The sequence below is a fragment of the Channa argus genome, chromosome 12 (genome assembly GCF_033026475.1).
Source record: "Channa argus isolate prfri chromosome 12, Channa argus male v1.0, whole genome shotgun sequence".
In the NCBI taxonomy this organism is placed as follows: Eukaryota; Metazoa; Chordata; class Actinopteri; order Anabantiformes; family Channidae; genus Channa; species Channa argus.
In genome coordinates, this window is record NC_090208.1 from 4,827,258 (window position 1) to 4,852,381 (window position 25,124).

The 25,124-nt window shown below is 38.4% G+C and overlaps 1 protein-coding gene and 1 pseudogene across 3 annotated transcripts in view; both read left to right on the top strand.

Moving 5' to 3' along the window:
* Positions 1–4,533, top strand: part of LOC137137844 (uncharacterized) — a 135,922-nt gene extending 131,389 nt beyond the window's left edge. For 2 of the 3 annotated variants that reach the window (XR_010915794.1, XR_010915795.1), the window contains exons 8-9: positions 3,446–3,532; positions 3,820–3,850. Coding sequence is in view for 1 of the 3 variants with exons in the window: in XM_067524604.1 (XP_067380705.1) it covers positions 434–641; positions 715–759; positions 893–1,048; positions 1,783–1,893; positions 3,446–3,532; positions 3,820–3,887 (675 nt within the window). In the remaining 2 variants the exon portion in view is untranslated. Of the gene's footprint in view, positions 1–332; positions 642–714; positions 760–892; positions 1,049–1,782; positions 1,894–3,445; positions 3,533–3,819 lie in introns of those variants that run through there. The other variant, XM_067524604.1, reaches the window with a different exon arrangement.
* A 4,444-nt stretch (positions 4,534–8,977) lies between these two features.
* Positions 8,978–24,868, top strand: LOC137137805 (carcinoembryonic antigen-related cell adhesion molecule 1-like; annotated as a pseudogene).
* The last annotated feature ends 256 nt before the right edge of the window (positions 24,869–25,124 follow it).

A 25,124-nucleotide genomic window follows, 5' to 3' on the forward strand; every position in this document is an offset into this window, starting at 1 on the left:
ATTGTTACTTTCTACCATTTTTCCTCAAATGCACTGAAACTCTCACAGTTCATCTGACTGTGAGTCCCAACAGTGCTCAGTTCTTTGAGGATCAGTCCTTTAATCTGACCTGTGAGGACATCAACAGCTCTGCTAATTGGACAGTGAGGAGGAACACAACTATAGACACCATGCTACAGTGTGGAGGTGGTTGGGGAAAATCAAATAGGTTTTTCTGTATAATCAGCAACGTTGTCGAATTGGTGTTGGATTGGAGTTTACTGGTGTGAGTCCACAGAGGGATCAACCAGTAACAGCATCACCATCACTGTCACTGGTAAGATCAGACTGTGGAGTTAGTGTTGATGAAGCTGTGTGGAAATGGATGAAATGCTGTAGTTTGTCTCTGTGTTGAGGTGGAGCAGTGATCCTGCAGAGTCCTGTCCTCCCTGTGATGGAGGGACATGATGTCTCTCTGCACTGTCAAACAAAGAGGCCTCCCTCCAAGCTCCCAGCTGATTTCTATAAAGATGGCTCCCTCATCAGGACTGAGCCTACAGGTCACATGACCATCCACCATGTTACCAAGTCTGATGAAGGCCTCTACAAGTGTCACATCAGCAGTCATGGAGAGTCTCCACCCAGCTGGATCTACGTCACAGGTCAGGAGCTTCACTTTGATTTCAACACTGATTTTATCCACATGTTCACCTGAACAGGTGATTCTCTCTACAGAAAAACCTACAACCACATCTCCACCCAGCTCGATCTACGTCACAGGTGAGCAAGAGAAAAATCAACTGACTCTCTGGAGTTTTCTGTATTGAGCTCAGCAAGTTTCTGCATTATCTGGTCATAAGTGAAAATGAAATATTTGCCAATTAGATTTTATTTTTCTTTTGGTCCATTTTAGAAAACTCCTCCACCACAGCATCCAACGTTACTTCCACTTCATCAACCAAATTGAACCTTCTCTATGTGTCGTATTGTGTAGCACCTGTTTGTGGTCTGATTCTACTGACATTACTGGTTCTACTGGTGAGACAACATGTTCAGAGAAAACAGAAAGGTGATACACAAAAATCCTGATTTTACATTTAGTTTTGTTTTAGAGTGGAAATTCTATTTCTCTTAATTAAATCAAAAGCTCCAATTGACTATTGATTCCATCTTTTCCTGCTCTTGTGGAGACAGGTACCACAGTGGTCTGGTACAATGGCTACTTCTTCTATTGATGTTACACTGATCGTCTTGTCAGTCTCCCCCTCAAACAGATGTCCTTCTCCCTCCACCTGCATCTTAACATCCATCAAGTCAGAAACTAAATGCTTATAATGGTTGTTTGTCCCAAGCCTCTCATTCAACCCATAGCAGCATAGTAGGAATCTGCTGAAATAGCAAACCCATTATAGCTGCCAGAGTTCTTTTCAATAGGATCAAACAGTGTCTCTATATAAGAGGTTTCTCTGGTGGCTGCTACACTGGACCCTCTGTGTCATCATGAACTCTAGATTATTATTACATTGAGGGATAAAGTCAACTTTGTGAGGTTTAGGCCCAGAACTACATGGTTAGTCTTAGTAAAAATATTATTATTCATAGATTTGTAGAAGGCAAAAGCTGCTTTTTAGTGCGTTCAAGTGTAGTCAGAGTCTCTGTCTCAGAGACCCTCTCATTTTCTAGAGAGACCTCCAACACAGCAGCCAGGGGGCTTCTAAACATCCCCAAAGGGTCAAAATGCCATTTGACTTTCATAAAGTGTCTGATAACAATGTTAGTAAATTATACTTTGATTCATTGCAGCTGATGAAATGACAGTCGGAGCAGAGACCATCACAGATGACATCACATACAGTGACGTCAAAATACGGCGTCATAAACATCACCAACAAAAGTCCAGCAGACGAAGCAAAGGTGATGTTTTTTTATGTGTTTTCTGATGTGGTCATGAAGCTTCTTTAATTTTTTATTTATTTATTTTTAAGAGTGAGTTCAGTGTTGCCTCAGTGGATCATTGTCCACATGTTTATTTGGCACAGTTTTTACACCTGATGCCCTTCTTGACACAACCCTCCCCAATTTCTACCGGGCTTGGACCAGCACTGCACAGCTGGGGATGGGAATGGGCTGTTAGTGGTTCAGTGTCTTGTCCAGAAACTGTTTTCATAGCTGTTAAAATTAGCTGTAGCTCACTCTGCACTTCCCCATTACATTGCTCCAGATCAACAGTGTCTCTTTATCATGTGACATGTCTTGAACATTGCAGCTTTCAGACACTGTCTCTCCCTGTCCAAACTGATGTAAAGTAGAATGTAGCTCCTGTTCTTTGACTGTAGGAAGAATCTTTCTCCTGGATGTCACTCAAGCTAATCTGCAAATTGGAGAAATTTGCACAGTAATAAAACTGTTTCTCCATTGGTCCAATGTTTGTGCAGTGACTCCATGCTGCTACTAAATGTGAACTTTGGGATTCAGATGTGCTGCTACCATGACGACTATTATGTCACTGGTGTTGTGCATCTCTTATTTTTATAATATGTTCCCGTTGTTTTAATACTATTATTATAATCATCACTACAGTGGAACACGGCACTAACAGTAGTTTGTACCATTCACTACTTTTCTTATAGACACTTAACTTCACTGAAGTGACCAAAAGCAACATGATTGTTGAGTAACATATGAAGTACAGACAGTCTTTGTTGGTAGAGAAGCTGCCTACCAACCTTAACTACCACCTGAACGTACGTGTCAAAGAGCTAGTCTGTAAATGTTAATTCATCCTGCGGCTAATCACGTCTCTTTTAATCTTAAAATGTGTTCGTCGCTCTTCAAATGTGTTTGACTTCAACATTCTCTCAGCAATTTCCTAAAACAGCTACTGCAGATTGTATCAAACAGGAGGAAGTTGAGAGTTTCCACAGAACTATTTTCAGCAGCCGATCGATCAGCAGGACTGTGAATGTGGAACTGAGTGAATAGAACAAGGGTGTGTGTTCATGGTGATACAGGAACATGTGATCCAGTACAAATAGGGCTCACTGATGTGTGTTTAGTTGGTTTTGGACAAAGACAGATCCAAGGCTTTGTGCTTTCTGCACCTCGAATCTCAAACTTTAACATTATAGTTATTTAGTTTTTTACTTCCTCCTGCTGCTTGAAGTGAGCTCTGACCTGAAGCTGGTTTGGTTTCTCACTGCATGTTCTGCTTCAGCTGATGACACTTTGCATTGAGTTTGTTTGTAATGTGGTTAAATGTGTCAAATGCTTGTAACAAAATGTCGTGCAGCTCTCCAGTTTTATTATAGACTGTCAAGCACATCAGAGGTGTTAAAAAAGAAAAAACTTGAACTTTTCGAATCTCTATAAGAAAATGAATCCTAATGTAGCAGAGCAGTAAATGAACTAACAGTACTGGTATCAGCTGTAGTACTTAAAGTAATGTGATCTGTATCTTATTTTGCAGAGACTGATCCAGCTGCAGTTTACTCAACAGTGAGAACAGAAGACGTCACTTACGGACAAATAGTCATCAGACCAAACAGGAGCAGAGGTAAAGCTGCTATTTAGTTTTAATATTCCTATCAGAATCAGGACTCACCACTTAGTAAATAGTCCCATAATAAAATGTACTTATTGCACCATTTATGTTTTTAGCAGCACTTTTATTAATACTGTCTTGATTTAGGCAACAGATAATACGACACACTGCATGTTCTACAAAGCAGAAAGAGACGTTAGTCTGACACTGTTGGGTTGTTTGTTGGTCTCACAAACACTTCCTGTTGGGTTCTGTGTGTGTGTGTGTGTGTGTGTGTGTGTGTGTGTGTGTGTGTTCAGAGTTGTCTCTAGAAGCAGATGTTGTCTACTCTTCAGTGAGGTCAACATCGACACCTTCACACCTTTAGTCTGATCACTGACACAGACCTGCTGCCTGCTACTGGTTCACACAGCTCCTCCCACCAGACACATATATTCTTTCAAACTATTTACATGTTTGGTTGGTTGTTCTCATAATTTTATATCATTATTCCATTTTTAAATCTCTAATAACTCGACTTAACCAATTTGATTAAGTTCTTTCCGCCATTTTGTGTTAATTTTTTTTATTTCCTGTACTTTTATTAACCCTCAGGCTGTTGTTGGTTTGTAGATGAGCTGCAGCAATGGGAGTATTGGTGTGAACATCTATAAATAAACTGCAATTTTATATAAATATTTTTTATTTCATTTTTACTTTTAATACCTGTTTACTACTCATTTAATAACTGCATGTGTAAAATTGTTTATGATTGATACTAATCATGTTTCATTACACCATTCAGGCAGGAATAAAGTGTTTCTAACAAATGAAATAATTGTAATTATTATTTATTCTAATATAGTTTGCTGTTCTACATTGTGGTTGTTGCTGGAAGATTTAGAAGAAGAACGTGTCTTTATAGCTGTAACTATAAAGTAGTTTAGTTTTACAGGACATGTTTAAAATACTAAACAGTCAGTCAGTAAAATACTAACTCACTCAAGTACAAGCTACATGTTTAGTATGTTGTTTCATTTAATCAACATGGAACCACATGTACAGTCGTTTGGTTTTATTTCATATCACATTGTAACTGTTATTAAAGAGCAGTTACTCTATTTGTACTTTGTAATTATGTACAATAACATCTAAAAAGTACAATCTCACATGCTGACCCCCAAATGCACATGTCTTAGCTTTGTAACAGCAGTTTCCTGTACTTCTTCTAACGCACAAAATATTCACACCAGCTTGTAGGTGTAATATAAAGTGTCACCCCCACCTTGCATGATGAAACTCACATCAGTCAGATAATGTTATATATGATACATTTTAGGACTAAGGGGCTTGATATCTCTGATTTTTACCAAAATGCTTTATTACTGTAGGTAAAAACACGCCTCAAAAAATGAATTAGGACATTAGGTTATTTAAAAAAAGTGGAGTAACCATTTCAGCAGAGTCATTTATTTAAATATATTTATGACTCAGGTGCTGGTGTAAAGTTCTGTTTCTGGAATTAAAGAATCAACTCATCACAAAACTAAACCATCAAATACAGAAATACAGCAGCAGTGACACATGGTCAGTTTGTGAGGTGAATCGTTGGCGAGCTCCAAACCACAACATCTATTCTTCCTTTGCAGCATTTCTGCACCGAAACCTGTCAAACATTAGTCATGTTTCAGTGAACACTGTGGCACCAGAGAGACAAGTTAGAACCAACTGTCTCACAAAGAAACTAATGAAAGGAAATAATCAACATCACATTAGCGATTGCAGCCCAGTGACCTTTGATGAACTTTCACTCACTTGAGGTCATAACAGCAACTTGGCAGCTCGTAGAAAAATGTGACAAGTAGCAACTTGGCTCCACAGTGATACTGCAAGTATGTGCAAGAAGTGTTAATACAGACCAAGCAAAGCCTGAACCTGCTCTTCTGCTGTGTCCTGTGCAGACGAGCAGCATCTTCTGCCACCTGCTGGTCACAGAACTCAAATTTAAAATGTACTGAATAAAATGTGAAACTCAAGTCAAGTCAAGCTTTATTGTCAGTTCTTCCACATGTACAGTACATACATACATACAGGGAACTGAAATTGCATTTCTCTCGGATCCATGGTGCTAACAGGTAGTTCTAACAGTGGAGCCTAAGATCTAGATCACATAAATATAAAAATATAAAATACACTATACAATTCAACTATACAATAAGGGCATTGGTGAGTATACTAATAAAAGTACAATAAAAAGTAAAATAAAGTAAAAGTAAAAGCAGCGCAAAGCACATGGAGTGCAAACTAGTAAAGTGTACATCAGTGCAAGTAACAGAATTAGTGCAAAAAAAATGGCTTATTCAGACTGGTAAAAGTGCAGAGGGCTCAAGAGCAGTTCTTTAAATTAAGTTTACATGTGAGGTAGTAGGGGGTTATAGTTCTGTGCCTGAGGCAGAAGAGGGAAGGGGGGCAAGTTCCGGAGCGAGTTCAGCTTCCTGACAGCCTGATGGATGAAGCTGTCCTTCAACCTGCTGGTCCTGGCCTGTAGGTTCCGCAGTCTCCTCCCTGATGGCAGCAGGCTGAAGAAGCTGTGTGACGGGTGAGTGTGATCACCCGCAATGCAGAGGGCTTTGCGGGTGAGACGGGTTCCATAAATGTCCTGCAGGGAGGGGAGACAGACACCAATGATCTTCTCAGCTGCTCTCGCTATGCGTTGTAGAGTCTTCCGGCAGGAAGTGTTGCAGGCCCCATAACCACCCAGTGATGCAGCTCGTAGTGATGGGAAGTTCGGCTCTTTTCAGAGAGCCGGCTCTTCTGATTCACTACAAATCATCGGCTCTCAGAGCTGCATCTTTTGCTCATGACACATCACTAACTGAAGCACAGTAGAGCAGAGAGCGTGACTGATCGCCTGCCGCTAAATTTCTTTATAACGTTGTAGCCTTGGACATTATTTGTCCGTAAGTATTTTGTTTATTACCCTTTTTTATGCTGTAAACATACTGTGGTTGCTGCATTATTATTTTGCTTTAAAATCGTTATTTGGAGCTATATGGTAAATTGTGGTGCTCATTGCTGTTGTGACTCAGCATTTTTTTGTTTCAATGTTTGAAACCTTGGATTGTGCCTGTAAGATGTAAGTTATGTTGTTTTCATTTCTATTGTTGTTTGTGTTCAGTTTTACAGTGAATAAGTGAGTAAAATAAAGCAAGAGAAACGAAGAGTGAGCCTTCATTAAAAACATTCAAGAAAAGTTAGGCCTTGTGCTTATTGGAGGACTTCACACTCACCATGTTAGCTAACTGTCTAGCATAGAACAAGTTCCACTCTTTGTGAGGACAGTATAGAGAATCTAATGCTGTTTAAGGCCTCGTCAACATGTGTTTTTTCTCACTGTCAACACTTGTTTTAAACAACTGACTGTAGTTTTTAATCAGACACTCAGTAAAATGTAAAGTATCACCACTCTCATGTTTTATTAAGACTGTGGAACTAATCTATTGTAATATACAGTAAACATACTACATACAGATGAAGTGACTGTAGTAATATTGTCACCTGATTTGTTCAGTGGAGATTTATTCCTCACCAAGTTAAAACCAAACAAACCTCTGTAGAGATTTGTCTCAAATCTACAAAATGTTACGATGTTTAACTAAAGACACAAATAGGTTCTTTTCAGTTGCAAAGTCAGATATTTTTCTGACTCTAAACTACAGTAAGAAATGGTGCTAATGAATTTTTTTTAAAGTTCTCTGCTGTTCTCTTTTTTTAAGTTTTCCAAGTATAAACACTGAACATGTTTCTGTATTTCTGATCCAGGGTTTGTATAAATGTAAATATTGAACAAGCTCCACATTTGGTTTGTTGCTGTAACTTGTTCACCAGAACTTGACTGACCTGTTGAACAGGTTGATTCAGGTCTGATCTGATCTGATCTGATCTGGTCAAAATACAAACCACAACATGATGATTTTTGTTCACTGTAACAGTCCAGACTAAACCAGTTTCAGGAAAAACTCTGAGTTCAGCTGTTTCTATCAGACTGCTGCTGTGTGATTGTGAAAACAGGTCAGATATGTTTTACATTTGGTGGATGTGCTTCTAACGCTGAAGGAATCAGCTCTAAACTCCTGTGGCTTAGATGGTTGTTACATCTGTGGAGTTATTGTGGTCAAGTGAGAGTAGAATATTTGTTATTTTAATAGACTAAAATAATTTAACACAACATGAAGCTCTAGGTTAAGAAGTGCAGTTTAACCAGACACTCACAGGTAGATGGTTATGGGATTTAAAAAAAAAATCTTAGCACAAATATTCAGTAGGAAGTAACAGGACTGACGATAAAAAGTGGTGTCAGTCAGAGTCACGTCTGACAAAATTTTAAATGTCAATATTGAAAATGGTTAACCTGTACAGAAAAATACAGATTATTCAAATAACAATGCATCAAATTCAGCTTTCATTTACATTTTTCAGGTCACAGAAATACAACACAGTTTTCAGTTAACAACCTGGGGGTCAAGTTCAACCAGTTTAATCGCCGGCTCCTCCGGTCACATGTCGAAGTGTCCTTGAGCAAGACACTGAACCCCAACTTAGTTGCTCCCGGTGAGTGTTGGCCAGCTGCATAGCAGCTCCCCCATCGGTGTGTGAGTGTGAGTGTGTGTGTGATTGTGAGTGTGAATGGGTGAATAAGAAGCAGTGTAAAGTGCTTTGAGTGCCAATGGGTAGAAAAGTGCTATATAGGTGATGTGCAGACCATTTACCATGTATGACTCCAACAAAAGCTCAGGAGTCAGTAATGATACTATTGGAAAAGTTCAAGTTACTGGAGCCACAGATGATACGATGTGAAGGGCAAAGAGAGAATCTTTGTTAGGTGAGTATCAGCAAACAGGTGAGCGAGGCAGAGAACAGGCAGAAGGTGAAGTCAGTGCAGAATGAAAGAACAGGAAACAGGACAAAAACAGACCTGACTGTAAAGAGACTGAGAGTCTAAATAAGTCAGGGAGGTGGAGACAGGTGTGTTTATGTGTGTGTGAGGCAGCTGACTGGCAGAGAGGCCAGAAAACACTAACAGACTGATGATGTGCAGCTACACACTGTAGTCACTTCCTGACTGCATTTCACTGGTTAAAGCAAAAGTTTTCAGACATGCAGATGCAACATCACCTGCAGCTCATTTCCTTAAGTTACAGGACATTTAACATGATTTCTAAAGTCGGTGCTTTAGGATTTTTATTAATCGTTTATTATGAAGCTGTAAATTATTTAAAGTTAAGGTCTCAGTCCACAAACACTGAGTGATGATCAGTGAACACACCAAGCAGGTCCTGATGTTCTTCTGTAGCTTCTACATCATGGTCTGGTCTGTGGCTGCTGCCTGTTGTCTTCAGTGTCTGGTTTTAAAACATTAACAGTTTTACGTTGCTGCATCTAAAGTAGTTTTTTCTGCTGCAGAAGAAACCACAACAATACAAAAAGCAGGAGGCGTCTTGATTTGAGTAAAACCTGATGAAACTATAGATAAACTGTATTATCACCAAGTGTCAACATGGATGAAGAGTCTTTACTGTGGCTGCTCTGTGAGTACATCTGCTTTTAGATCTCAGCAGGGATTTGATTTGATTTACCCACAAATCCATTTTTTATATCTGTCACAGGAAATAATTAGCAGGTTTAGCTTTCAAGAATCTTCCTCAATCACTTATGATGTTTTGATCTTTTGTCTTTACAAACTTTCAACTACATTGACACTGTGAAACATTGTTGCTTTATAAAAGGACATTCCACTTATTTATTCATCTGTTGCCTCCTAACACAAAGATGCAAAAATATGTCAAAAACGTTTATGTCCACGAGCAGCATGATAATTAGTAAAATGATGTTTGTAGAACTAAAGGTTCAGGATGTGAAGTGAGTAAATATCAGCATTTAGAAAGAAAAGTTAAATTATACTTAATGAAAGTCAACAAGTGGTTGTAAAATACTGAGAACATCTGGTTTGAAGCACAAGAGAAAGTGCTGTTTCCTGCTCCTTCAGCACAGCACAGTGTTTTCTCTGTTGTCTTATTTGCTGAGTGTGAATCCACAAACTAACTTGTCTTTCTCTTTAGCTGTGACGTCAGTGCTGTGCTGCTCAAAAGACCAAGGTTAGTAAACTTCCTCTGTTACACTGTGAAACCCTCTGATTGCGTCTGAGAAACACTGACAGACACATTAGTGTGAGCAGAAATCATAAATGCTAAACTCTGATCAATTGTTTCCTCACTGAAAACTCAGCTTCTCTTATTAACTTCACCATCGTTGCTAAATGATTCTTTATTAACGTTTTCTTGGTCCTAAACAAGAATCATATGCAGTGAAGAACACAACAGTGAGCAGCCACACAAAGAGATGTTTATAATAATGAATTATTGATATGTCAAATGACAGATCTGCCAAAATAAAGTATATATAGTGTAAAAAGAATCTGTAAAATGAGCCTTACTTTCAATACAAGATAGTGATAAAAGCATCAAATGTGAATAACAAACCATGTGGTTAAAATTTAAAAAGAGTAATTTGTCTAAAAATTTAATTAAAAGGATTCACACATTACTTTAAGTCGTTTCTGCTTTTATTTCAGACCAAGCTGTGTAGTGGTGTAAAGACTGTGTTAAAATCAAAGTGTTTTCTACAGATTTCCAACACGTTCTCATCCCACAGTGTCAGATATTGATGCTTCTTAAGGCATCAAATTGTGCTGCTTTGGCATGAAATATGGAAGCACCGGGGTTTCTTATTAACTACACTGAAGGCTCCGAGCGTCCATGGGCACCTTCAGCCTCAGCATGAGGCACAGAAGGTCTTGACAAATTGATGCTTTTTAATGCATCAGGAATGAGAATGGACTGAGTTTTGTTACTGATTCTAACTTCATGCTTTTCTCTGATTTTTTTCTGTTTATATATAAACCACAAGACATAAAAACAAAACCAGGAGAAGACGTCACCCTTCAGTGTCAGGGCCCTGGAGATACTGACATTACTGTGTTAAAGTGGACCAGATGATTACGTCTTCTTCTACAGAGAGAAGTGCTCCTATGAAAACTACCAGCATGAGTCTTTTCACATTTGAGTGGAACTGAGAGATCCAGAGATGAAGGACAGAGACTTTTCTGTGATTCTGAAGAGCGTCACCATCAATGACAATGGAACTTATGAGTGTTATGTTGGAATCCCAGGAAGTTACCCAAAGGTCTTCAGCATCACCCACCTGAAGGTTGATTCATGTGAGTTTGAAGTGCAGCTGCTTCTTGATTGTGAATGTGAGATTTGGGTCAACCAGGTCACATTACAATGTTCCAGATTTCAGATTCTGGTCCTTCTGACACAGCTCAGTAAAGATCATTGTCTTCTCTTTGACAGTTCCTCACTCTGCTCTGTTTTTTCTCTCTTCTTCAGTCCAGATGAACATCACAGCTGAACCTGGACACACTGTCACTCTGCCATGTCAAGTTCCAAAACACAAGAACATCAAAGTTGCAGAGTGGATCAGACCAGATCTGATGCCAGATTATGTGTTTTGGTATTAAAATGGACGATCTGATCCAGACTTCCAGCATCAATCTTTTAAGAACAAGGTGGACAGAGACGCCTCTGTTATTGTGAAGAATGTAAAGACTGATGACACTGGGACATATAAATGTGGGGTCGTCCAGAGAGAAACAAACCAATGGACGAGCATCATCAACCTAACTGTTCATCCACCAGGTGAGAGTGTTTGTGTGTGTGTGTGTGTGTGTGTGTGTGTGTGTGTTTCCTGGAGCTGTTACAATAAGTGCATCCAGAAAGTAAAGGTGTACTTATTAAATAATTACATGATGGGTTTGAATACTTATGGTCTAATTACTGTGTAGCTACAGTTAAGAAGAGGTTGAGAGGCTCCACTTTAACCCTTATCCGGCCGGTGTGATCAAGTCACACTCAAAGCGCTACAGATGCTCGATCACATTTGTTCAATTTCCCAAATTAGGACACATCTAGCAATGCTTTGTGTGTCGAATGTTCTTGAATTTAGTTTTTTTTTTTTTTTTTTGCTGAAAAACGAAGTCCACCCTCTGGTGAATCTGCTGATGTCAAACTCAGCAGGAAGAACGTTTCTTGTGTGGTCGTAGATCCAGTGTGTTATTACAGTATTTCAAAATGGAAAAAAATGTCTCACAAATGTGACGTTCTGCTGAAACAAATGACATGGTGAAAATAAATGTGAAATATAAAGGTAAAAGTATTCAGAAACCACCAGATATATCCTAGAGTTCTGAGGGTTGAATTTGTTGTACCTACTGTATAACAACAGGTAACAAACAGGTTTAGATATATTCATTTTTGAGAAAATAAATAGCAATTATGCTTTTATTTTTATTACATGTAAAAGCATTTTAAATCAGTTGAACTTTAGTTTAGTATTTTAAACAACTTATTGATAATAATAATTAAATATCACATGATAGCAGTGTGTTAGCACTGCTGCCTCTTTTTTTCCAAAATTAAATCTAAACCCCTTTGTTACCTGTAGTTACACAGTAAGTATTCACAGCTATTATGTAATTATTTTATAAGTACTTTTAACTACAAAATACTCAGACTGTAGGTATTATCTTATTCTCGGCTTGTTACCCTGTCATCCACACAGTTTGCTTATTGTTATCAAGCAACAACAAATAGATACTGTGGAGGTTTACTGTTGTTACTAATAGGTACGTTTGCTGTACTCACCCTGTAAGTCACGAGCTGTGATCTAAAGCGTTACCCAGATTTTCTCTGTTGTTGATTCAGTGTTGATCTCACTTCAACCTCCTTCTTGCAAAGTCCTGGTTTACTAATACATCATGTCGGACAGGTCTGGATCATCAGGGGCTTCTTAACAGACAGGATTCTACATCTTTTTACAGCTCAGGTGCTTATGCAAAGTAAATTCTCACAATTTCCTGTTGCGTGTGTGTTTTATCACGTGGCTCTATTTCCGTCATAGAGTTTGAGTGCAAAGACAGACAGGAAAAAGGTTCTTCACAGGACAAGATCATCTCAACCCTTCACCAACAAATGAAGCTGGATTATCTAAAGTTTTTCAAAGAGCAGAAGGAGAAGATGGCTACTTTGAAATGGACGCTATTTCTGTGTCTGCTCATATGTTTCTTTACCAACGGTCTGACTGAGGGTAAGCTGCATACGCAGATACTGGAAATCTGAGTTTGTTCACCGAGCTGAGAGAAACTGGATTTTCTGTGATAATGTCCAGATCCAGGTTCTGGGAAACTGCATGTTTCCGGTAGTGAAGTGTATTGCAAGAAAACTAAATCCTGCTTGATGACTTTAACTTAACAACCTTATCGTCTGGTCGCGTCTACTGACCACGAGGCAGCTCTTCCATTTCCTCAAAGCTAAAGTCGATACAAAATGTAAATGTACTTTTAGAGTTTTTGAGATTTAAGGAGGCCAGAATCCTCAGAAGAGATTAAATTATTTCCTGAACTAACTACTGTGCTTCTGGGTTCTGGTTGAATCAAACACCAATGTGTGTTCGTGTAATGGCGGAAAAGTGGTTGTTTTCATTCGTTGGTTTAATGGTGGACGTTCCCCTCATTGAGTGGCGGTGCAGCCAGAATAGCGCCGGTCCTTACTCACTGTAGTCCACTTCAATTTAACATCTATGATGTCAGATTGGTAGTACAAACGTGTTATTTACGAGTCAAAATGATTTTGGAAATATTTAGCTGAACTTTCCGTGAACAGCTCTACTTCCTGAATCTTTGTGTAAGAGAGAACAATGTGGTGTAGTTTAAATCACATATTGTGGTGTGTATGTGTGTACAGGTGGTAGGAGTCACAGTACAGCTTTAGTTAGTTTGAGTTTCAGTCAAAGAAAGTGAACCTACATCTACATTGAGCTGAGTATTTTACCATCGACACTGGGACATGGGTTCGTTCTAGTCGTAATGAGTTTGTGTAGCAGCCTCAGAAAACCAGTGAAGAAGAAACGTTATATTGTCTCTGGTTCCGCATTATTTATGTGAAGCAGGTAGAAAGAATTTTATAAGTTTTGGCCTTTCAAAGAAAAAAAAGTCTTAACATTTCACTTATATATTAATCCACTTTTCTACAATTTGGACTCAGACTTTGGTTTGGGGAATTTAGGGACTGTCTTCTAAACATGGGCTGTATGTTGTGCTATTAGGCTCAGAGTGCTGTTCTCCAAGAGACATTTAATGACTAGGAAATGTTCTTGTCTCCGTCCTCTGACAATCATCTCTTCACAGAGTTGGTTGAATATTTGTTTTGTCTTCATGCTGTGGATTTTGTCCAGGATGCTGATTCACCAGTACCTGGACCTTCCAGATACATGTGTATTTATACTACAAGCCTTTAAAAACAGTCACAGTCAGCTGATCTCCAGTTAACTCACTGGGGGACTTTTTTGTCAAAAAGCTAAATTAAATCAAACTTGAATCGGTTTTGTAATAAAAGGTGTCACATAAGTAAAACCCTCTTTCTTCCTCACTGACAGTGATGTAGTTTTCTCTGCTGCAACAATTATAAAAATGTTTCTTTGCTCAGTTGCACCAAAGAGAAATTATGAAACTCAAAAGCACAACTGCATATTGGATGTGTTTGCAGTTTTAGGTATTTCTAAACCTGAAATTGTTCAGACAGTTTCATAAAAAAAACAAATTACCTTCAAACACAGATTTTAGAAATCATTTTAAAAAGCTGTATCTTAAGGAAGTGGTTGTGGTTTAGTTTACAGGATGTTAGATGTTGCTGGTTTGCCATCGGCAGACGTCTGTCTGTCTGCTGCACACTTTGTGTCTGCAGGAAGTGGATTATAAATGAATTTATTCAAGTGTCAAACACAACATCGTGTCTGTGGATGTGAACAACATGCTATTGTTAGTGAGCCCAAATATTCAAACTCAACATCTCATACACACAGTGAAGGCAGAGACAGGACCCAACCCCAGACAAGGAGGTACAGTGGAACAGTTGTTAAGTTTAAAATGGTGCAGAAACAGGTTTCCATAAAGTCCAGGTAAACAGGGACAAAATGCAGAGGTCAAAACCAGCAGGCAGATCAAAACCTGAGCATAGACACAGAATTGTGGGGAGTTTGATGTATTTGTGACAGGTTTCAGCACTGGTGTCCTCATCAGTGGTGGGGACTCAAAAGACATTAGTGTAAATTACATTAACTGCATCATAATGTCTGATATATATTATAATTATAGAATAGTCAGAAAGTCATGATGTTGCAGGCAGTTTGGGTGATTTTCAGTTCAGTTGTTGTTTAAATGCTTCCCAGTGTTTCTTAAAATGCTTGACTCCTCTATTCTACAGTGTGTGTGGGTGTGATGTGAGACAGGAAGAGACAATGCAGCTACCTGAAGTTATCTGAAGTCATTTTCTGAATTTAAACTTAATCTCACAGTCTCAAGTTTGTCAAGGAAGCTAAAAGCCTTCAAAAAAGCAGGAAAAGAAGGAGAAGAAAACGTCTTCAAGAAGGATCTTGTTTGTTCATTCCTTAAAAAGACTCATGAGCAAAAGTGACCAAGGTCGTACATTTGTTGGGGGTGAAATTAGCCTGAGTCAGACCTGGTGGCAGGGTTACTGGGAAAAGGGGGCATTTGATTTAGGGAGGTGGACACAATAATTTGGTGTTTTGAATTGCTCTTTGAAACCCAGTCCTACAATTGGGCCTATAGTCTTACAGATATACAGCCTAAAGGTCTTAATAGTTCTTAGAGGGTCCTGTGTGTAGTTTTAAGGATAGTATGGTTTGACTGACATGAAGTTGTCCACACACTGTATGAGAAGTTTCTCCTTCTAAAGACAGCAGGGAACATGTGCCAGAGTGGGCAGCAATTCTGTGCGACCACTCAGCATGTTTACCTATATTCAGACAAGACAATGTGTTCATGAAGCCCACTGCATCACATTGGTGGGCATGGGGGGCACAAAGGCTCTGAATTGAGCCAGAAAAACTTTGGTTTTACATTAAAACAAGTTTACCAAGTTTACCATCACCATACTATTACAATCAGTGTATAGCAGGTAAAGCCATTTCTGGAATCTTTTGCCAAAACCTAGATGGGATAGAAAACCCTTTACATATAGATGACTTATGCTGCCAAATGCTTTCTCCAGATCTTGCCCCATGATACTAAGTGGGATGCTACACTCCTGACAATAAAGGAAACTTTGGTTAAACAACACATGGAACAGTATTGATAGTAATAAATATCAAGCAGATAAATAAATGATCAGCCATTACTTTTTCTTGTGACTGCGTGTGGATGACCTGGACTATGAAGCACTTAGTGTGTAAAGGGTGTGCGGTGGCTTATCAAGTCTGAAGCCTTTATGTGGTTTGACTGAAATTAAGTGATAAAACCTGTTTTGAAATCTAATCTAAAATATAGTTAAAATGAAAATGTAATTGTATTTTCAACAATCCCCATACAGACACAAAAACCAACATTTAATTCTCTACTCATGTTTAGTGTCTCACCATTAACCTGTTCATATACTTGATGGTGGTTAACAGAGCAGAGGTCACATGCACAGTTACTATCTTAGAGAAACACATTCACATTCATACATTTAAATTTTATTTTAGGCAGAAACATGTGACCCTCTGAAGTACTGTGGCTCACTGATATGTTTTGAACTGTTTTTGTTAATGGAGCTCTGTGACACTGACAAAAGAGCTAAGTCAGGTTTAGGAGTCATACAAGGTACATGGTCAGTGGACTTATAATTCGTTATTGTCTCTGTGTGCACACAGAAAAATAAAGGTGCTAACTGGAACCAAAAATAGTTCTTGAGACTGATGCCATAGAAGAACCATTTTTGGTCCCACAAAGAACCTTTTAGAAAATGGTTCTTTGAAAAACCATTTTTATCAGTGGTTCACTGAAGAACCCTTAAAAGTGCCTCAAAGAACCATCCAACAATAGTTCTATGAGGCACCATAAATGGTGCCATTAAGAACCTTTCAGAAGATGGTTCTTCAAAGAACCCCTAAAGGTGCCTCAAAGAACTACCAAAAACAGGTTCTTTAAGGAACTTTATATGGTTGCTTAAATAACTTTTCTAAAAATGGTTCTTTGAAGAACCAATTTTAAGAAACCTTTCAAAATAAAATATATCATGAATTGATGTGTTAGGTAAAATAAGTACAAGAACATTGATGTAAAAAGTTTACTGATCATACTTAGCATACACAGAAACAATAAAACAATTTCCACCCTCAGCACAGCTATTAACATATTGGCAGTCCAAGCTGTCATATACAGGGAATTCATAAATTCACAGTAAAACATGACAGAACACATTTTCAACTTTGGCTTGCACTGTTTTTTTTATATGCAAACCCTTTTATATATATATTTTTTAAAATGCACCACATACAAATAAAGTAAGATCTCATGAGTATAATATAAAACTTATTTAGTACTAAAACAAGAATTTATATTTTAGGTTGATCTATCTAGCACCTTTTAACAATAAATAAATTAACAAAAAATACATCCTGGAATCTAATGTGGCCTCCACAAATATTTTCTTTTGTTAAAAAAACAGTTTAAGAAACAGCAAAATATAAAATTTCATTTTGCATGAAAATTTAAACATCAACTTTAATATGAAAATTAAAACAGTTGCAGAATTATTATCTAAAGATGAACTTACCAATCAATTAATTATATATCACAGCTTTTCTGTTTTAAGACTTTCATGTTTGAATTATTGTTCAAGATTAGTCCATTTCAGGACAATGCAAGGCTCTTCTTAAAATTTGCTGGAACTAGGAGACTAGGACACATTAAGTGCATTTGCCAGTCTTTGCACAGCTATTGGTGCAGTTGTCGTCAAAGTTTCAAGCTTCAGAACAAATACTTCCAAATAGTATTTTTCAGCGGACCTGGATAGGCAACATTGTAGACATAGTAAAAGGGACAACGCAATACTCAGAGCCAGAGAAATGTTTACTTCCCCAATGTCCAATATCATTTTGTGTCCATCCATCTGGACATTGAGCTCAGTGCTGTCATTCTGGGGCTCAGGACAATTGTGGGTGAGTGGATCCTGAAACAATAAATGACAAATCACACTCATAGCTCCATACAATATAATTTTATAAAAGTATCGCTGTGTTCACCATCTGACCTAAAAATGAACCAATGTAGAGATCACAGGGCAGGAGAAGAGCCTTTACACATTTTGGATACTGTAAACAGTAGTGAATGAAAGTTTACATACACTCATCATGGGCATGACTGTCATGACAACATTAGGATTTAAATTATTTCTTTGAAGAGTTATGCTATGAAGATGAGTTATACAACAAACATGTTTAATATGTAGCCATAACCAAGCTTGTGGTAGAACTCTGGTTAGATATTTAACAACTCTTCTTTTGGTAGAGCTAAATAAAATGTGTTGCTTTTGTGGCACAGACCTGATTCTTAAGCATGATCAACATTATTTCAATAGGTTTAAAGTCCAGAATTTGGGAAAAACAATCCAAAAGCTTAATGTTAGCCTGTCAACTTCCTGTTACAGATCAAGATTAAGAGGCCTTGGGGCTGGCAAATTAAAAGACATTTCCTATCAGATGTTCATGTCAGAGCCGTAAAAAGTGGCATTTGGGATGAAGCTGAAAAATCATTCTAGGATGTTATTAACATGTTTGCTTATCATTTCTTTCTGTGTCTGTTTGGCTGTTGTCAACTGACTGTAGGCAGAGACGACTGAGTTCACTGTTTGGTGCTATGGACACAAGCTTGTTTGCCAGCTTACTGAATCCTCTGACTGTTTTGTCCACAGCCGTTTTAGGCAAAGTTGATGCCTCTTCAAGAACCTAAAATGAAAACAATATATTAGGATTCTACCATAATATCATGCAGTAGCAAAATAGTACCAAAAATTAAAAAAACATAATTTCAAACATCAATTATTATTTATGCAAAAACTCAATCATGTAATGCCTTTGTGTTTGTTGACCCTAGTACTGTCTGAGCACAGGGTCACTGGTTCGATCCCCGGTCCCAGCTATATGTTGTCTCTGGGCAAGACACTAAACCCCTAACAGCCCATTCCACTCCCCAGCTGTGCAGAGCCGGTCCAAGCTCAGAAGAAATTGGGGAGGGTTGTGTCAGGAAGGGCATCATTGGTGTTTTATGTCAATCAGAAACTAGAAAATAGGACCAGGGTTAAGAACCAATGAATCTTAGCTATTCAAAATACTTGTATTATTCTAAAAAGCACATAATCTGCTGTAGTCAGTGCATTGCTGTATTCCAGTATTCAAAACCTGCTCTACGGAATTTTCCTACGAGGCACCTGAATAAAAACAATGCAGCAGTGTTACTAATGAAAAAAAGGCTCCTGGTGCGATTTTTTTTAGAATATTGACAACAGGTCACCTATAAGCAAACAACACAGCGACAGTCTTTGAAATATAGTTATTACAAAAACAACTTCAGGTGCCATTTGATGTGTTGACATTAACGTTACTTTCCAAATATGTAACGTTAAAGTTACTTGTAGCAGCATTTAGCAGCTAACACTACAGGAAGCTTAGCAAACGTATTACATTGAACGCTAACAAACAACAACACGTACCAGTGGAAAAACCGCAGTACAAATACCGATGACAGTAACTGCCGTCACCAAGAAATTTAATTTGGAAGAAAGTTCTCGTAACTCGCTGACAGTTTGCGTGTGCGCACCTCTTCTTTTTTATCGCGTGCGCAGCCCGGGTAGCTGTGGCAGCCTGGGTATGACGTAATCCCTCTCTCTCTCTCTGGCAGTACACTTAATAATGAATTAGTGGCTGGAGATGCGCTCAGATCATTTACTTTATTAAAAGTAGTAATACCACAGTATATAAATACTATAAGGAAAAGTCCTGCATTCAAAATGCTACTTAAGTAAAAGTACAATATTATTAGCTCAAACTACTTTTGTGACATTAGACATCACATAAATGAATGTTGTTTTATTGGAATAACATTATTGATTCATTAATATGTCAGCTGGTAATGATAGAGATAAGCTGATTATTACTTTAAATACTGCTGGATGGCCTATGAATTTCCAAGGATTGTTTTCCAAGGAGTTTTTTTTTTTATTTTTAGTGTTAAATTCCACTTTTAGGTAGCTAGATAAAGTATTAAACGTTCAATGAATGTTTATACCATTGTCCACCATAAAATAACCCAAATAGCTAAGAATGAAGAACCTTTACTCCTTCAAAGAACCATTTGTAAGAGCCAAAGAACCACTGACCAACAAAAATGGTTCTTTAAGCCTGCATGGATTTTCAAAGAACCATCCAGGCTTCTGAAGAACCGTTTAAGAACCATTTTTTTTCTGTGTGTGGGGATTAGTCACAGTAACACAAATATAGAAAGTTTCTGTAAAAGTCCCACAGTGAGTTAACTGGAGATCAGCTGAGTGCAGTGACTGTGTTTTAACAAATTGTAGTATAAATACACAAGTATCTGGAAGGTCCAGGTACTGGTGAATCAGTATCCTGGATAAAATCAGCAGCATGAAGACAAAAAAACAATGCAACCAACTGTGTGAAGAGATGATTGTCAGAGGATGGAGACAAGAACAGACTTGAGTCTGCGACTTGGACTTAAGTTGCACACAGGCAAACTTGTCCTCAAAAGACTTGGGACTTTGACACACACAAGAAAATGTGCGAAATGCTGAGTCATTATTATTAGTATCGTAAATAAATTGACACATGTATAAATCTGCCTAGAGCAGACTGTCCTCAAAAATTGAGTGACCACAGGAAAAACAACACAGAGAGGACACCAAGACACAGGACTCCTCTGAAGGACTTCCTGTCAAAAAAGTATTTAGTCTGTACAACCGTTTGAAAATTGCTCAAAAGAAAAGTGTTTCCTAAAGACCTGTAACACTGAATATTTTGTTTTTTAACCTTTTTTGTTCAGAGATTCAAGCTAAATCTGGAGACGATGTCATTCTACACTGTCGTGATCCCAGCAATGCCAACATTTTAGTACTAAGGTGGATCAGACCTGACCTGAAAGCAAAGGGCTACGTCTACTTCTTCAGAGAGAGTCGCTCGTATGAACAGTATCAGTATCCATCTTTTCATGGTCGAGTAAAGCTGAGAGATCCGCAGATGAAGGACGGAGACTTTTCTGTGATTCTGAATCATTTTAGTATCAACGATACTGGAACATATGAGTGTTATGTTGGAAGGAACAACACAGGAAGTGACCCTGAGATCATTAACATCATTCATTTGAAGGTTAAAGCAGGTGAGTTTGAAGTGTGCTTGTGTTTTGGTTGTTGATGTGAAAGTTTGGACGAGTTAACAAATCTAATGTGCTACCCTGGAGGTGTGGAGATCTAAAACTCCTCAACTCTCTGCTGTGTGTTTTCTTCTTCAGATCAAGAAGACATCACAGCTAAGTCTGGAGACCATGTGACTTTGCCGTGTCATGTTCCCCAAAACACCCAAATCTTAGTTGTAGAGTGGATCAGACCTGATCTGGAGCCAGAATATGTATTTTTATATAAGAACGGCCAGTCACATCCAGACCACCAGCATCCATCTTTTAGGAACAGGGTGGAGCTGAAGGACAGTGGGATGAAAGATGGAAACCTGTCTGTGATTCTGAAGAATGTGACGATTACTGACACTGGAACATACGAGTGTCACATCTACCAGAGTCAGAGAAACCACACGATGAGCATCATCAACCTGGATGTTCATCAACCAGGTTAGTGTGTGTGTGTGTGTGTGTGTGTGTGGATCAGAGGTGAAGCTGCTTTCTGGTTGTTGATGAAGTTGTTTACATGTTGGACACACAACATTACGTGTCAGCATGTGAATAGAACAAATCAATCACAGATCCTTTGTAAACTTCATGTCTGCTGTTTGAATGTAGTTTTATGTGGAGAGAACTTTGGTTTAAATACAGTATGTTTCAGTGTTTAGTCTGTTTGAATATTAACTGCTCTCAATTTTTCCTGTTTTTATCTATTTCACTGATCTTGCTTCCTGCTCTTTTCTTAATTTTTCCCTGTTTTTGTTTAGATCTAAAAGTTGAAGGGAAACCTGGAGATAATGTCACTCTTCAGTGTCAGGGGACAGAAGATTTTACTAAATTTAAGTGGAAAAAAACAGACCTGAAGTCAGAGTATTATGTCTGCTTCTTTAGCGATAAGGAGTTACATAAACGGTACCAGCATGAATCCTTTCAAGATCGTGTTGAGCTTAAAGATCCAAACATGAAGAACAGAGACGCATCAGTGATTCTGAAGAACATCAACATCAATGATGCTGGAACATATGAGTGTTATGTTGGATATGGAGGCAGGTCTGAGCTAATCACCACCATCACCTTGAAAGTCATAGACTCAGGTGAGTGTGTGTGTGTGTGTGTGTGTGTGGATCAGAGGTGAAGCTGCTTCCTGGTAGTTGATGTGAGAGTGAACCATCACAGATCAGATGTTTGTGTTTTCTAAAGATGTTGCTGATGAGACTTTGTAGCAAACAGCTGCTATGAGTGATGGGATCAAAGTGCAGTAGATAATGTCTGACAGGAGTTTGAAGAGGAAATGGATTCATCACCTACCTCACACCTCACATCTCATTCTTTTCTCACAGGTCATGATGAACACGGAGGAGACAAGGATGGACATGTTGGACTGACAGTCACTGTGATAGTTGGTGTGATAGTAGTTGTTGGTGGTTTTGGTTTTGTGAAGTATACAAAATGGAAAAAGACTCAAAATGCACAACTATAGCTCCTAATAAAATAAAAAAAAAGACATCTATCGGGTGTAAAATGTTGCCTGAATGTCTTGACCAGTCAGTGACCAGTTCAACATGGAGAAAAAACCAGACCAGAACCAACAATGCAGGAAGAACAGCAGGAGAATTTAGTCTTCTGTCTTTCTATGCTACAGTACATTTGTCAAAAATGTGTCAATGTCCTAACATTTCAGATGTCCCCAGTCTCTCTGGTTCTCAGTTCAAAGCTCATTGATCTCTAAATATTTTTTGAAATGTTTTTAGTAAAGTGTTATTTTAAGTTGACTCCATCAGACTGAGCACCGAGAACAAGAGAGAGAAGAGTATAATATATTTCTTCAGGGGGAAAGATGCAGATAACCACAAAGGGGCTTTACTTGTTGGTGGCGTCAGCAGGACATGGAAAAGAATACTGAGTGCAGTTGGAGGGACAGGTGAGTAAGTTGGGAGACAGACAAAATGGGGGGACCAGGAAGGAGGCACACAGGGGGTGGTTTAGGGATGGAAGGTGAGTAGTGAGCAAGGGAGTTAAGACACACACAGGGTAACAGGGTCCAAAGTCCACATCAGCAAAATTAAACTTGGTCCAAAGTGATTGTAATAGTCATTCATTTCATCCAAAACAGTAAGAACAATAATTCTAATCTAGGCCAAAACAACACATACAATCCAATACTGTCCAAATATTTTATCCAGAAGTATTAAGTCGTGGGGACTTACAACACAGAGTACATGGGGTAGGAGTCCGGGTGGAGTTTGGAAGGACGGGTTACAGGCCAGCAACGTGATGAGTAAGCAGGCAGACTGATCAGACAGACAGACAGACAGTAGGCAGCCACTTAGCAGGTAGGCAAATGACAGACAGGTAATAGCCAAACCGTGTGGTCAGTTATATAACTCGTTTTGTAATATTTTTACTGATTTCAATTGTGTATCGTACAATGTCTTTAGTACTACCACGTTCGTGGTACTGCCACTTTTTTGATCCTTTTTTTAAAGCTAATGCAATGAAACTTTACACATACGTGCAGAACACTGCCCTGAATACGTCTTTTCTCCATTGGGGGCGCTTTTATTTTGTCATCTTATCTTCAGAACTTCATTTGTGTTGAGTGGGCAAGATGGCATAAGTTGATTCCTTTGGACACGCTGCCATCTGCTGGAGAGTTGGTGAATAGCAATTGAAAACTTCTTCATTGTTTCATGTGCTGTCACTTCTAAGTGGGTCAGACTTTCCAATCTCACAGCATCATACAGCAATATCTCAAAAACTACACATGCTAATGTGATGAAACGTTGTTGACAGCTGTCCCATGATGAAATGCTTCACATGTTACAGTGTTGCCTCTATTGCTCCGCTGGACATACTGTAAATGATTCTTATTGTTTTGTTCGAGTGCTGTCACTTCTACAATGTTCAGAGCTGCAGATTTGGCGATGGCTGCAGCAGCTGGCTTTCAGCAATCACACGCATTTTCTGTAGGAAATGTCCATTCTAGTTAGTGTGATTGCTGAAAGCCAGAAATTTAGACATTTTAGACAAGTTATACATTTACATTTTATTATTTACATACACACAAATATTATTTACAGTTACAGATTTGTATGTACACATACAAATAATTTTGCTAGTATTCTATTTTCATACTTCAGACAGGTGATTGTGGACAGATTACCACAAATGTAGCGACTGGCCAAAAAGGCTCACTGAGGTCATACAGAGAGATGCTCTGGCAGGGAAATGTGGCAAGAGCTGGGTTTAAATAGCCAGTGGAACAGGTGAAAACAATGAGTGGTAAGAAAAATAAACTGGGATGAGGAAGTGGGACAATGGCTGCAAAATAAAAGTCCGGGACAGGAAGTGAAACTAAAGGGCCTGATCATGACAGTTTGTGTGATATTTCTTTTTCTTTTTTGACATGTACAGTCTAACAGTTTTTTGAAAACACAAAATTATTATTAATTTATTTTCTATCTGTACTGACAATGTGAGCAAGATTCATGTTTGGTTTCTCTCTACAAGCTTTTCAGTGGAATTTAAGCTGGAATCAAAAGCAGCCACATCACCTGAACAGGTTGGTGGACTGTAACCAACAGCATGTGGCTACATCATATGATAAAATGTGAAAAAAAGTAAACCTGATTGGCCTAGTTTCAGTTTTTCAAACAATTTTAGTAAAACACCTAGTTTGTAGATTTTATCAAACCAAGTCTTTAGTGAGTTTTTGTGTCAGGGTGGTGAATGAGACAAAATAGTGAAATAAAAATGTATCGCATTTTCTTAGTTTAGTGATCTCTCAGAAACTTATGAAGACAGTGAAGCTCAACATTTGTCAAACGCCTCAGCTCTGTTAACTTCTGAATGGTTGTTCCCTGGTGCTGTTACAGAACAAAATGTCTGAAGTGTAAAATCGGCATAAGTTCCGTACGCTTGAGCCACTTTGAGACCATTTGTGGTCAGATCTGTTCCACCTTTAAGATGTTTCTTCTTCACACTTGTTGCCAAGATTACTCAGATATTGCTACAGAAAACTGCTGGAACAAGAGAAATTGCACATTGAATGTATGACCTTGCACTTGTATGACACTCTTAGTTAAGATGAACTGATTTTATACTGATTTTAACATTATGAACCTCAGTATTTCTTTAAATTGAGACTTATAAGGTAAACTTTTGGCTTTTATAACCAAAACCCTTGGTCTTAACTAATATGGACACATTTGATCATTTCTGAAGTAAATGGGATGAAGGGTTTGACAGGATGAATGTAAACCGTGA